Source organism: Apiospora marii, assembly GCF_038362585.1.
Source record: "Apiospora marii strain CBS 49790 chromosome Unknown utg000011l_segment0_segment0, whole genome shotgun sequence".
Classification (NCBI taxonomy): Eukaryota; Fungi; Ascomycota; class Sordariomycetes; order Amphisphaeriales; family Apiosporaceae; genus Apiospora; species Apiospora marii.
In genome coordinates, this window is record NW_027117382.1 from 319,424 (window position 1) to 332,692 (window position 13,269).

Sequence of the window (13,269 nt, forward strand, 5' to 3'; positions counted from 1 at the left end):
ATCCGCTAGGAAGGCAGACGGACGAGGGACGATGGGCAACCAAGACAGTGGGACGGGTGGGAGCCGGCTGCTTTATCAAGAAAACCCGCTGCTACAGCACGGGGCACGCTCGCGTCCTTCCCGGTTGACGACGACAACGGATGTTGGCAGGAGGCACGCTCAATCAAAAGAACCCGAGCCCCTTACACCGGTAGATCCGGTCAAAAGTGATGAAAGGAGGACATATCCCTCAATCGGTATCATCCTGATATTAAATGCGGGCGCCACCAACGAGGCGATGGATGATGGATGATGCATCCGAATCGGAATCAACAACTGGCAAGTCATGGCCCTTCCAGCTAACCTAGGCTCCAGGTCACGAAACGGAACAGGCAGGTGGGATAAGGAGCCGCGACTTTAGCTCCCTTTCTAATCTCTCGGCAGCGGGGTTGGCCCGAGAGAACTCCCAGCAGCTTCCCAGTTCAGGCCAGGTCCCCGCTGTGGGATGATTGATTCGCGGCACACAGGCAGGCACACACTCTGATGGAGATCGATGAGTGCACGCATTTTCCCGTCGTTTGCTACCTACCTAAAGTGTATATTCTGCTGTTACATTTGGTCGTTTCGGTGAGCCGGACAACGACATGTTGGTTCTTTAATTGCACATTGGTGCTAGGGCATCCAAATGTCCTTTAACGAAATGGCTCGAGTAATGTCGTAGTTTGTCGCACGCACCCCTCACCGCGATCGGCCCTAGTGCTGCATTGTCCTTCTGGGGGCTTGGGAGGGCCTGTTTAGGGGAGGGAGGACATCCTATTATGGGTGTGCATTTCTTTAATAGCCAACACGCGGCTGTTGGTATAACACCCTTTGTGAATAACCGATAGACCGGTTTATCCAATCGGATAATATTTGTCATGGAATAAACATTATGCCAATAACACCAAGTAATTGCATAATCTGGTGGGGATATCTATACTTACACGCAGCATCAGGGTGCACGAATGATAACAACATCAAATGTGGAACATGCCGGTACTTAGGCACATAGTCGGAAGGACCCAACTCAACCTCACCGTCAATCTCAGCGCCGCGACCTCAGCAACGGCGTCGCCTCCTCCACCGAATCCCCCTTGGCGCCGCCATTGTCCGGCATCCGCAAGAACTTACCCTCATCCACCTGGCGGACGACCCAGCTATCCTCCTCGAGCGCCGAGTTGAAGAACTCCTGGTTCTCCTCGAAGCTGCGGCCCCCGCTCTCGGGCGAGTACCGCCACGTCCACCAGCCGGCGAAGGCGTTGGTCACGGCGAAGGCCAGAAACAGCCAGTACTTGAGGTTGTTGAAGACGATGGGCGTCAGCAGCGTGACGGCGAAGTTGGCGAGCCCCCACACGATGACGCTGATGGCGCTGCCCTGCGCCCGCGCGCTGCTGGGGTAGATCTCGGTCGGGATCAGCCACACGGTCGCGAGCCAGCAGATGCCGAAGATGGCCGTCGCCACGAACATGACGACGGCGCCCGGGATCTCGGCCGCGAGCCGGCTGACGCCGGGGGCGTCCAGGGAGAGGGCGCCGAAGGCGCTGAGGAGCGCGAAGCAGGTCGAGAGGCCGACGGAGCCCCAGACCATGAGCTTGCGTCGGCCGTAGCGGTCGATCCAGAGCCAGGCCACCGTCATGAACAGGAAGTAGCTGATGAAGTTGCCCAGTGTCACGTATTCGGCCTCGCGCACACCGAAACCAAGAAGCTCGAACACCTGGGGGCCGTAGACGCTCACGGCGCCGTAACCTGTCAGGGCCTGGTTGATCTGCCCCATGACGGTGACCATGCTGGGGTGGAACTGGCTGCCGCTGGGCATCAGCATGTCCATGTAGCCGATCTTCTCGTTGTTGTCGTCCTCCTCGCGCTGGGCGGCACTGAGCTCCTGGAGCATTTCCTTAGCCTTGTCCTCGCCGTGCAGCGTGACGAGCGCCTCCTTGGCCTCCTCCTTGCGCCACTTGCTCATGTACCACCGCGGCGTCTCGGGCAGCCGGGAGATGAGCGACAGGAGCGCCACGGGGAAGAACTGCATGGCCACGATCGGGACGCGCCACGCCCACTCGCTGTCCTTGCCGAGGGCCGAGGTGGCGACCAGGTTGATGGCGAACGCCAGCAGCAGCCCGAAGATGTTCATCTGGAACTCCTGCGCCAGCGCGCGGCCCCGCGCCTCGTCCTTGGACAGCTCCGCGCTGTACACGGGAATCGTCGCGTCGATGCCCCCGACCGCCAGCCCCAGCACGACGCGGCCGGCCAGCATGCACGCGAGCGCGGCGCCGCCCCACGGGTTGGCGCCGCGGGGGCCCAGGCCCGCGACGAACATGAGCAGGTTGCCCACGACGGCCGTCACGAGGCAGGCGAAGATGGACGGCTTGCGGCCCTTCCGGTCGGCCCAGTCCGAGGCCACGACGGCGCCGACGGCGCAGCCCAGGTAGTACACCGAAACGATGATGCCGACGACGGGCGAGGTCTCGCCGATCTGCATGGTGCGCAGGTACGAGCGGTTCGTGTTCACCATGGACATCATCCCCTGGTCGTAGCCATACAGCGCGCTGCGAGTGTCACGGCCAGTTAGTCCCATGTTCGTTATCTTCAATGTGGTACCGCCGCGAGTATAGCACTTACATGGCCGTACTGCTGAACAACACAATCTCATTCTTTTTGGAGATGATGGGCTTGGCCTCGACACCTTCCGCAGGCTCAGCCGGTGGGAAAGGCATGACTGGCTATAGCAATGGCAATGATCCTTTCTAACAAGCACATGTACGCAGGGAGGAATATCCACTGGCGCTTCTCTTTTTGCTTCTTTTTTTACTTGCCGTTCTGATGTTTGTCGCTTATCTGTTGTAAAACTTCTGTCAATAAGACATACAGTTTCAGGTAACCGACGAATCGGAAAGGTTCACGAAACCAATTACCGAGAAGAAGGGTGGGCAAGGAAACGCTGAGAGAGACACACCATCTCGGAAGAGGCAGAGCCTCTCTCTTTATCAACATCCCAAAAGCCCAACCTCATCTTGCGATTGGCAAAATCTGGGTGTGGGAGGGGCGGTAAATTATCCCGGATCAGGTGCTGGCGGCAGGGGTATTTCGTCCTCTCGCCCAGGCGATCGCAACGGCCTACCGCCATCGCTCGCTTCTGCGACGCTTGAAAAATTGCGACGCTAGGCCGGCGCAATGACATAATGTTTCCCGCGCACCACGCCGCAAAGGGAGAGAGTTTCTTCGTACCCGCGCAAGTCGTCTCGGATATTGTTGTTGGGTCAATCGATTTGCTTTTTCGCATGAGTAATACCACTACTAAATAAGCGATTTACTACTGAGGTTCTCTTCATTGGCTTACTTTCACCACGTAGACCGCCGATGAGGGCCGGATCGCGATCCGACGTGCAGATTGAATGGTCTGATGATGAATGTTGCTGGCGAGAAAGCCCATGGGGGCGCAGGCGGGGGGCCTGTTGCACGACGTCACACCACTAACGGCATGCTAAAACCAAAATCTTGATAACTAAACGTGCACTCACTGGAAAACACAGCACAGGATCTAGATCTGGACAACTACTTGGATTGATGCAAGCTGCTCGCATAACACTCGGTTGGAGTAATCAAGTGTAGACGTTAAAGGAGCCATACATTGGTAAGTAAATAACCATGAAAACTCGATTTCGCAGCCGTTGTGGTTGTGACACCTTGCGCTGGCTGTTTCAGTGAGCAGGATGTCTTGTCTTATCAATGTCTCTACCGCCAATTCGATTCCTGCCTACATTAGTACGGATTTTCACCCATGTAGACAGGACTATGGCATCTTTCGGATGTGACTTTTTGCGCATTGAGGGTACGATGCTTGATCTGAGGAAGGGCTAGAATCACTGATCGCGCCGTCAATACCGGGTATTCAGTCATACTTGGACAGCATGCATCACACCCTTCAAGGGTCATAGGGCCCAATTGCCCTCCGACCAGTCAGCAGTTCTGCCTCTCCGTCCTCTCTGACAAGATAAATATCCTCATGACGGACGCCGAACTTGCCCTCCAAGTATATGCCCGGCTCGTTAGTGAATGTCATCCCAGGCTGAAGTAGGACCTTCTTATTCCACTTATTCAGGTAAGGAGACTCGTGCGCTGTAGTGCTTGCCAGGTCAGTCTAGTAAACTCGATCATACCTACGCGCCTGATACGAAGGGGAAGAGGGCGCATGGAATTTTGCAATTCGCACTTGACTGACCTTTGATCCCAATACCGTGACCCAGCCGATGCGTGAAGCCGTAACCGTAGCCCGCGTCCTCGATGACTGTTCGCGCCGCGATATCTACGCCCGCCGCCGTGTGGTTCGGCATGAACGCCGCAGCCGCGGCCGTCTGCGCTTGCAGGACGATGTCCCATACCTTGAGCTTCTCGGCGCGGAGCTCGGATGACGTGGACGACCCAGCACCGTGATTGCGCTCGAGCGATGATGGCCCCATGCACTTCGGCAGGATACTCGAGAATCCTTTCAGCCACGAAGACTGCCGCTGCTTCGGCGGATCGATAAAGAAGCTCCGACAGATATCGGACGAGTAGCCGAGATAGTGCGCCCTGGTAAGGCGAAGACTGGTAAGCATGGTCTTCATTCCGAAATCGATAGGTCGCGTCTGGCAGTATACTTACCCGACGTCAATGACCACCATGCTCTCCTCGGTCAGTTTCTTGCCGCCCGTGACGAACCCTCCATGAGGCAAAGCCCCGTGCTCCTCGAACAGGACGATGTTGAAAAAGAGGCCGAAGCCGACGGACAGAAGCGCGGCGTCCAGGATATCCCGCACCTGGTCCTCCGTGAGATCGGGCACGAGACACAGCCGCATCGCGCGCACAGCCACCACGGTGCCCGTATTGACGGCCCGCAGGAGCTCGACCTCGGCAGGACTCTTAATCTGGCGCACGAGCTCGACTTCGGGGCTGAGCCCGACCGTCTCGAACCCCGTCTCGGCGAGGCCGCGGGAGATGTAGTCGCGGATCTCCTCGTCCATCATCAGCTTCGGGGCTGAAGCCGATTCCCCACCCTTCTTCTTGAACATGTGCGACTCCATCAGCGTGGCATACGGGTCCCAATGCTCCTCCCAGATCACAATATCCAGTTCCGCATCGTCCCGCGACGGGATCCCCAGCATGCGCACCCGCCCCTCCTCAAAGTGCGGCGCAAGGAAGGCCGTCCGGGCGACCACCTCGCCCGTGTCCTCGCGCGTGTGCGGGAGGACGAGCATCAGGAACGGCCGCTCCTCGGGCTCCCAAGGCTCCCAGTCCGGCTGGGAGACGTTACCGTAGTACTGGAACGTGTAGCCGGGCTCGAGCACGAAGGCATCGGCGCCCGACGCGACCAGCGCCTTCGCCAGCCGGTCGCGGCGCTCGAGGAACTCGTCGGCCTTGATGGGGACCGCGGCGTCCAGGAAGGACAGGTCCGAGTGGAAGTTGTCGATGGTGCATTGCTGCGCCTTCACTACGTCCGGTCCCTTGCTGCTCTGATGCTGGCGGGTAAGCGGTATCCCATCTCCCCGAGCCCAGAGGAGGGTAAGAAGGAGGGCGGTGGAGAGCAGGAATGCCCTGAAAAATCGGTGAAGGTGCGATTGTCTATTTCCCGTCGCTGTAGGTATCAATAAACTTGGCTGCTGCGAATGCGACGCCTTGTGCGTCGCATGCTGCGCCTTATCGAGATACATGGTTGCGTTTTCCAGACTGCACGCAATACCCAAACGAGGAATCCGATTGAGATGAGCAGGTAAGGCCCTTAAACAACTTGATGAAGGGTCTTGCGTCTTGGCCTACTTCACCCCGAAAGATAGGCCCAGGCTGCCAGGCTCTCATGTCGGCATTGGGTGCGATGTTGTGGGGTAGGCGATATCCTACCCGGACCGGACAACCCCGACTTTGAGGAGACCCCTGAACCTGAACCCCTGGCCAAGTTGAGCCGGCTGTTGAAACCCAGCAAGCGCCCATATTCCAGAGCAAATGCGGCTTGAAGATTCGATGCATCCCAATGACCAGATGCATCGTTCATCTTTTCCCAATCCAATGCATCTCTCAACATCATGCTGTCATGCAGAAATATGGTAGACATTCATCACGGTATTCCCGGTGTTCAAACACCGCCTTGCGACGACATCCAGAGCGATGTGGGAGAAGTGCTCGGGGAATGTGGAAATGCGCTAAACCACCCCGCAATCCAGCACGCCAGCACTAACAAGCCCCTTATCAAAACGCGAATAGCGCCTAGGGGTCGACCAAGGACAGAACAAACGACACAAAGCCAACCTGGCAGTCTTCCGAGTACCTACTATATAAGATTTATATATGTAGCAGTCCAACTTAGGTATCGGAATTAGTGTATGGATCTCGCGAGCCAATATCGCATGTCCCAATCTCCTGCGCTCTTTCCAAAAGAAGCCATCAAAGTCCAGACTGGTATTTGTCGAGACTCGGCTTGCTAAGGAGCAGCAGCTTCGCCATACTCCTTCCTCAGTCGACCGCTACTGTGCCGTTCTCCTTATATCCCTGAATGGCTCAGCATCATACCCTGTCTGTATGGAAGCTATCCTGCTTAAGCTGGCTGCTTGGGATTCCCGGCATTCGGAACCCGGAACCCCGGCAACGTAGCCAGCAGTAATGGGCCGCTCATTGCAAGGGGAGTTGACGCGACTTGGCCATGTATGTACCAAGCAACCCCGCGTTTTTCTACACAAATGGGTTGACCTTGCAGCTTATCAACGAACGCCAATGTCGGCGCTGTCCCGCTTCTGTTCGGCTCGCTGCCGAAACGGCCCACCCATGCTTATCACAACACATGGCTATTAGTCTGACTTGATATGCCGAAAGGGAAAGATCAACAGGCCGGTGAACCGCGGACTGTTATCCCGTGCGTCTGTCTCGCGTTACAACCGTGGCAATTGACTAGGTATATTGGGACGAACAGAGCTGAGTATGTAGTTCTTCAAAAACGCGACAGTGGTTACGGTGACGAATCTGTACAACTGGTTTACTTCTTTCAATCGGATGGGTATTTCAATGCGATTCTATCCTCTGGGTCTCTTTAAGAATAATCTAATGCCATTAGAAGCAACCCCATACTCCTGGCTCGCCAATCGCTGAATAAAACATGGCTGTAGAGCCCGTCATCCAAATGACAAAACCGGAAGATGCGACAGCGACGGCAGACCATAAAAAGGCCGTGGACCCCAACCAGGCGTCCGCGACACAAGATGTCGAGATCGAAGCCGGCGATGCGCCCGAGAAGACCTACTTCAACAAAGCCTCCGTCTGGCTCATGATCCTCTTCTCCGGCCTGGCGATTGGTTCCGATGGCTAGTAAGCACACACACTCCTTCCCCAACCTCCGTCTCCGTCTCGCGCTGAACCTTGAAACACAGCAACGCCGCCGTCATCGGCAATGTCGAGCTCCTCCTCGCGATCCTCTACCCCGACTCCCTGACCCCCTCCATCTACCAGCGCCTCTCCAACGCCTTCCTCATCGGCATGATCGTCGGCATGCTCCTCTTCGGCGTGGTGGCGGACCAGCTCGGCCGCAAGACGGGCGCCGTCGCCACCACGGCCCTGCTCGTCCTCGGCATCGTCTTGTCGGCCGCCGCCAGCGGCGGGGGCGGCAGCGAAACCGGCCTGTTCTGGATGCTCATCGTCGCGCGCGGCGTCGCCGGCGTCGGGGCCGGGGGCGAGTACCCCGTCAGCGGCGCCGGCGCTGCCGAGGCCACCGACGAGAGCGCGCACTACCGCAAGCGCCGGGGCTTCATGTTCGCCATGCTGGCGGACCTGTCGGCGTCGCTGGGGTACGTCTGGGGCGGGCTCGTACCCCTGCTACTACTGCTATGCGTGGGCGGCGAGCAGAACGTCAACAAGTACGACATCGTCTGGCGCACCTCGTTCGCCGTGGGCCTGATCCCGCCCCTCGCCATCTTCTGGTTCCGGCTGCGCATGGCCGTCTCCACGGCGTACCGCAAGTCGGCGATGCGCAGGCAGCGGGTGCCGTACTGGCTGGCGCTGAAGCGGTACTGGCGGCCCCTGCTCGGGTGCGCGGGGACGTGGTTCCTGTACAACTGGATCTCCATCCCGTTCGGCATCTTCAGCGCGACCATCATCTCGCGCAGCAACGCGGGCGAGAGCCTGGTCAAGAGCCTGGGCTGGGGCGTCGTCATCAACTGCTTCTACATCCCGGGACCGTTCGTCGGCGGCTACCTGTCCGACCGGATCGGCCGGCGCAAGACCATGGCGCTGGGCTTCACGCTGCAGGCCGTGCTGGGGTTCGTGCTCGGGGGCGCCATGGTGCCCATCCAGAACATCTTCCCGCTCTTCGTGGTGCTCTATGGTATCTTCTTGACACTGGGCGAGGTGGGCCCTGGAAGGTTCGTCGTTGATCCCTGTTGATTGAACCCCCGTTGGAAAAGACCCCTCCCGGCCACTAACACGTTCATTCACGCAGCACCGTCGTTCTCGCCGCCTCCGAGTGTTTCCCCACATCCATCCGCGGCCAGATGATGGGCTTGATCTCGGCCTTCTCGAAAGCGGGCGCCGCCATCGGGACGCAGGTCTTCACGGCCATCCTCAACTCATACACCGACAACACCACGAAGGGCAACCAAGTCGCCTTCCTCATCGGCTCGGGCTTCGCCGTGCTGGGCGCCCTCATCGCGCTCTTCGTCATCCCCGAAGTGTCGCGCCGCCTGGACGACGACGACCAGGCCTGGAAGCAGTACCTGCAGGAGAACGGGTGGGAGGCCGATTGGGGCGACCATGTCACCGAAGATCCGTCGGCAGTGGTCATGAACCGAACTGTGTCGTGATTAATACCCAATTTGAGTGGGAATGGGCTTATGCCGTAATATAGATTACATAAAGATTAGGCCCCCAAAGGCCGCTGTATTCCAGGATGTTGCCTCCTCAACTCAGCTCCTCACTCACCCCCTAGGTGCTTTCGAGGGAGTGGCCGGCGGGCCCCTGGGACATGTCTAGTTTGTGAGTTAGTGACAGATCTGGTAATGGTTTATCGGCGAGAAATAATAACTTACAATCCACGGTCACGAATGCGCGGTCGACTTCGGGAAGGCCCTCGCACACGTACTGCAGCGTCTCGGCGACGTCGTGGGCGGTGCGGAGTTTCACCTCCTCGTCCATGATCAGGTCGATCTCGACCCAGGCGCCGTCGCCGGCCTGGTAAGCTCTGATGGACTTGAAGCCCTTGATGTGATCGATGACGCTGAACCGGTAGGCCAGGAACAGAATGCGGGTCCAGGTCTCGTCGCTAGATTGGATCCCCGTAAGAGCCAAGATAGTCATGACGCACGTGTGACCCCAGTCGTAGATGATGAAGAGCGACAGCAGCAGAGCGCCCACCGGATCCAGCAACGGGCCGATGGGGTAGGGGATATGGGCGCCGATGAGAGGGAAGAGAAGCGACAGCGTGTTGAAGAACACGTCGGTCTTGCAGTCTGGGATGTTGGTCAGTATGGTTGGTTCCAGGTAGTTTATCTTGGGGTCGTGTAGCTTACCTTGGGCAAGCGCTTGCACTTGGGTAGACTTGATGGGGATGCATCCGAACCAGATGACACCCTTCAGGCCAATGGTCGCGGCCATACTGCCAATCGCGACCATGGGCAGCGACGTCGCTTCGGTCGGCAGGTGCGGCGTGATCTTGTCTATCGACTCCTTGGCGACCTGCATAAAAGAGATAACCATAACAACAGAGAATACCAGGATACCAATGGGCTCGAGTCGGCGTCGGCCGACGGGGAACTTGGTGTTGAGCTTGTGCAGGCGCCAGTTGACCAGCCGGTTCGTGGACCAGACAATCAGTGTGCAGAGCAGATCCAGCGCCGAATCGACGAGCGAGGCGAGTAGGGACAGAGAATCCGTGTATGCGATGGCGACGATCTTGGCGACCAAGAGGAGAATGTTGGCGATTACGTTGATCTAGTTGTCATGTCAGCATGTTGGACCGCTAATACCCATTGTCGAGGCATGGAGCTCCTTATCCCACTCACGTTGATTGCCCATTTCGCGCGCCGCCTGCTTTTTATCCGCTTCTCCCTTTCTTCTTGTGGCAGGAAGGGCTCAATGCTCTCGTTCGTTCCCTGCAGGGGCCCGCCGTTCTCGTGGACGCCGTCGTGGTCGAGGTCAAGCGGGTGCATGGAGTCGATGACGTCGTCGGCGAGGGCCAGGACGAGGGAGTCGACCTCGATCCAGTCGTCGATCTTGTCATTCTGCTTTTCGTAAAAACTGCGCAGCTTCTTGTTGGAGAGGTCCTTCAGCTCCTCGTCGCTCTTGCGGTAGGTCTCAAAGGACCGGCCGTCGACGCCGGCCAGCAGCTGGTGTTTGATGTCGCGGGCACGGTTGCGGTTGATGGTGGCGTTGACAATGTCCTTGAAGCGGTACTGGCGCTCCGAGTTAAGGTTTCCCGACTCGAGATCGTCCCGTCGTCGGTCGTGGCTGTTGACCGTGTCCCGCGGCCGCCCGTTTTGGGGGATGAAGTGGCGGCGATGGGCAGGCATGGTTTGTTCGGGGTGTATTCCAACGAATGAGAGAGCCTGCTGGGGTGGTTGTTTAACTGGGCAAAGTCGAGAACGATGCGCTTGCAATGGTACACAAGAAAAGGACTGGCGCGAATGAGATATTCTAAAAGAGTTGCACTGTCGTACTACTTGTCTATTGTAGGTAAATCGAAAGGAAAGAATACATCATAACCACCACGTTGATCGGTTTCCAGAGAAGTTGTCAGTTTGGAGCAAACAGCACGCGGTTGGCGGTCGCGTTACTGGCTGACGAACCTGGACGATGATATCATCAAGCATGCTCACTCCCTTGTCCAAGCTCCCCCAAAAAGCATGGACCGACGGACCCGAGCCAGCTTACTGGGTGGATGCCGCGTCCAATTGACAGAAGCCCATCTCTGCTCCGACATTCAATCTGTCAAGCTAATCAAGATCTTGAAGTATGAGCTACGTTGACCATACATATTTGATCGAAAAGTGCGGGTTGCGATGATGGTGGGGTGGCAGCTATGTTTTAAGCCTTCTTGGTGTTCGCTGGCGTAACTGCTAGACCCGGCTCGGTGCAGACGTCTTAGCACTAGAATCGGATACGAAGGGCGCTAACTCCAACGGAAGCTCGGCATCGATACCCCCCAGAAAAACAGGCACAACAGGGAAGCAGAAGCAACGGGGCTTGCAAGGATCGAGATCGTCACCTTTTTCCATCGCGACGCATCGCATCACACCACGGCACAATGAAGCTACTAATGTTTCTTTGCCCGGTCCAATTGAGCCCCTTAACCAATCTCCTCATGCAGCTCGTATGCACCCCAGGGTGTATGGCGCATCTTGACAGGTTACATAATGGAGAATCTGCCTAAGAAGTACCTACCTAATATGATCTCCAGGATGCTGCCAGCTGTGGGGACTTGCAGTGCCCTGTCGGCTCAAAGCTGCAAGTCCAACAATAGTGTCATTCTCAAACCTGCTATACTTGCTACAGCCCGAAACCAGTCAACCGATAACTGGAGTAGGTTGTCAGGTCTAAACATTGCTTGTTTTGATACACTTATTTCCCCCGTACAACGCACTGTGACTTTGAGAAACGCGCTGTTGTAGGGAGAGATTGTAAGTGAACGTACCTCGCTGTAGTACGGCATGATTAACACGGCATCGTCATCCTGATCACTACTTGTTGCCATACACATCTATCTGCTTCCACATAGCTATTTCTATATCCTACAACACCTTGCGCGGAACCCCGAGCTCCAGCCAAACCACCTGCTCCAGAACGCCCTCGGACCGGAACGCCGCCGCGAGCGCGTCCCTCCCCTCGGTGAAGTGATCCCAGGCCTCAAAGTGCATCGGCACCAAGACGTCCGCCCCAATCTCGCGAAACAGCCGCGCTGCCTGTCGCCCGTCCATGGTGATCAGCAATGGCTCCCCTGCCTCACCTCCGGGCGGCATGACCGCGGCGGCCCCGATGTTGAGCAAAGCGAGCGAAATGTGGAACCGCTCGCGCATCTGCGCCAGCTCCTCGAGGTACACCGTGTCGCCCGAGAAGTAGATCGCGTTGGGCCGCGACACGCCGTCGACGCCCGTGGTGGTGCCGAACTCGGATGCTGTGATGATGAAGCCATTGCACTCGCCGCCGGGTAGGTGCTGACACGGCGTCGCCGTCACCTCGAAGTGGCTGCCGCCGATAACCAGGGGCACGGTCTGCCAGGGCTTGAGTCCCACGACACCTGGGCGCGGCGCGAGCTTACGAGCGCCATCCACCGTGGTCAAGACACGGCGCCCGTCAAGCAGGCGCCGGCCGACCGGGTCGAGGTTGTCGGGATGGTCCTCGTGGCTGAGCAGCACGGCGTCGATGGGTGGCAGTGTCTCCAGTGTGTGCGACGGCTGGTAATGGCTCGTGAGCACCACCCCAGGCCGCACAGGAAAGAACGTCTCCGCAGGCGAGAGATAGGGGTCCGTAATAAGGGTCACGCCGCCGACCTCCAGGATTGCCGTAGCTGTACCCACATGGGTGATAGTCAAAGACTCCTTGAATGTCAGGAATGTCATAATATATGCCAAAGTGGTGTTACGTCCAGGCGTGTGTGCGACTTTCACCTCTCACCAAGTCGATGCCAGCGCGCGGATTTTATATTTTTTCTGACGCTTACCAGGCGGAGGTGTTCCGCAAGGAGGCGATGTGTCAGCTAGGGAGTCAATTCCGACCATGTTCGGAGATAGAATATGATGCGTTGATCTTATGTGCACACCATAGTGCATTTACTTCCGTTGTCAGATTCATAAATTCTAGATAACAAAAGACTGTCCTTTTCGTGGTGGTTGCTCATATTTATTCCAATCATAGCCCCACCATCCATCTTATGTTGAGGGTCTTTGGTGCTAATCTGACGTGATACCCGGCGACGGCTTCTACATGAGCCTAACCCTCCAAAGTCAGGCATGGGATTACCGCATACAGAAACGAGATATATCCTTAATGATGGTATATATGGTAACGGGGTGATATGGCAGGTGATGGACGGCAAAAGTAGTATGACTATGTTAAATGTACTTGTTTCTGTTGGGCTGACTTTTGGTACCGAACCGAGAGACGAAAGATCATAGATTGTGTTTCAGGAGCCTTCAGAAACAGTGACCGTCCACATCAGTCTCTTGGAAGGGTTTACGGCTACGTATGATTCATGACTCCCGGAGGTAATGTTGCATTCCCATGTATTGGAATTTTAAAATAGAT

General features: G+C 57.0%; 5 protein-coding genes across 5 annotated transcripts; 1 reads left to right on the top strand and 4 right to left on the bottom strand.

The window, feature by feature from the left end:
- Positions 1-1,063: 1,063 nt before the first annotated feature.
- PG985_013151 (uncharacterized protein) lies at positions 1,064-2,732 on the bottom strand (the record flags this gene model as incomplete). Its single annotated transcript, XM_066832917.1, has 2 exons — positions 1,064-2,564; positions 2,638-2,732. 2 exons carry the CDS (start codon positions 2,730-2,732, stop codon positions 1,064-1,066), a joined length of 1,596 nt encoding a protein of 531 aa, XP_066677657.1.
- Positions 2,733-3,940: 1,208 nt separating this feature from the next.
- On the bottom strand, positions 3,941-5,705 carry PG985_013152 (Prolidase/Aminopeptidase P-like protein; the record flags this gene model as incomplete). The annotated part of the gene is made up of 3 exons (XM_066832918.1): positions 3,941-4,134; positions 4,238-4,602; positions 4,660-5,705. The coding sequence occupies 3 exons, from the start codon at positions 5,703-5,705 to the stop codon at positions 3,941-3,943; spliced, it is 1,605 nt and encodes a 534-aa protein (XP_066677658.1).
- A 1,433-nt stretch (positions 5,706-7,138) lies between these two features.
- PG985_013153 (major facilitator superfamily domain-containing protein) lies at positions 7,139-8,834 on the top strand (the record flags this gene model as incomplete). Its single annotated transcript, XM_066832919.1, has 3 exons — positions 7,139-7,347; positions 7,410-8,396; positions 8,474-8,834. The coding sequence occupies 3 exons, from the start codon at positions 7,139-7,141 to the stop codon at positions 8,832-8,834; spliced, it is 1,557 nt and encodes a 518-aa protein (XP_066677659.1).
- A 121-nt stretch (positions 8,835-8,955) lies between these two features.
- PG985_013154 (uncharacterized protein) lies at positions 8,956-10,538 on the bottom strand (the record flags this gene model as incomplete). Its single annotated transcript, XM_066832920.1, has 4 exons — positions 8,956-8,999; positions 9,060-9,479; positions 9,540-9,960; positions 10,032-10,538. The coding sequence occupies 4 exons, from the start codon at positions 10,536-10,538 to the stop codon at positions 8,956-8,958; spliced, it is 1,392 nt and encodes a 463-aa protein (XP_066677660.1).
- Positions 10,539-11,756: 1,218 nt separating this feature from the next.
- Positions 11,757-12,584, bottom strand: PG985_013155 (Zn-dependent hydrolases of the beta-lactamase fold; the record flags this gene model as incomplete). The annotated part of the gene is made up of 1 exon (XM_066832921.1): positions 11,757-12,584. The coding sequence occupies one exon, from the start codon at positions 12,582-12,584 to the stop codon at positions 11,757-11,759; it is 828 nt and encodes a 275-aa protein (XP_066677661.1).
- Between the last annotated feature and the right edge of the window lie 685 nt (positions 12,585-13,269).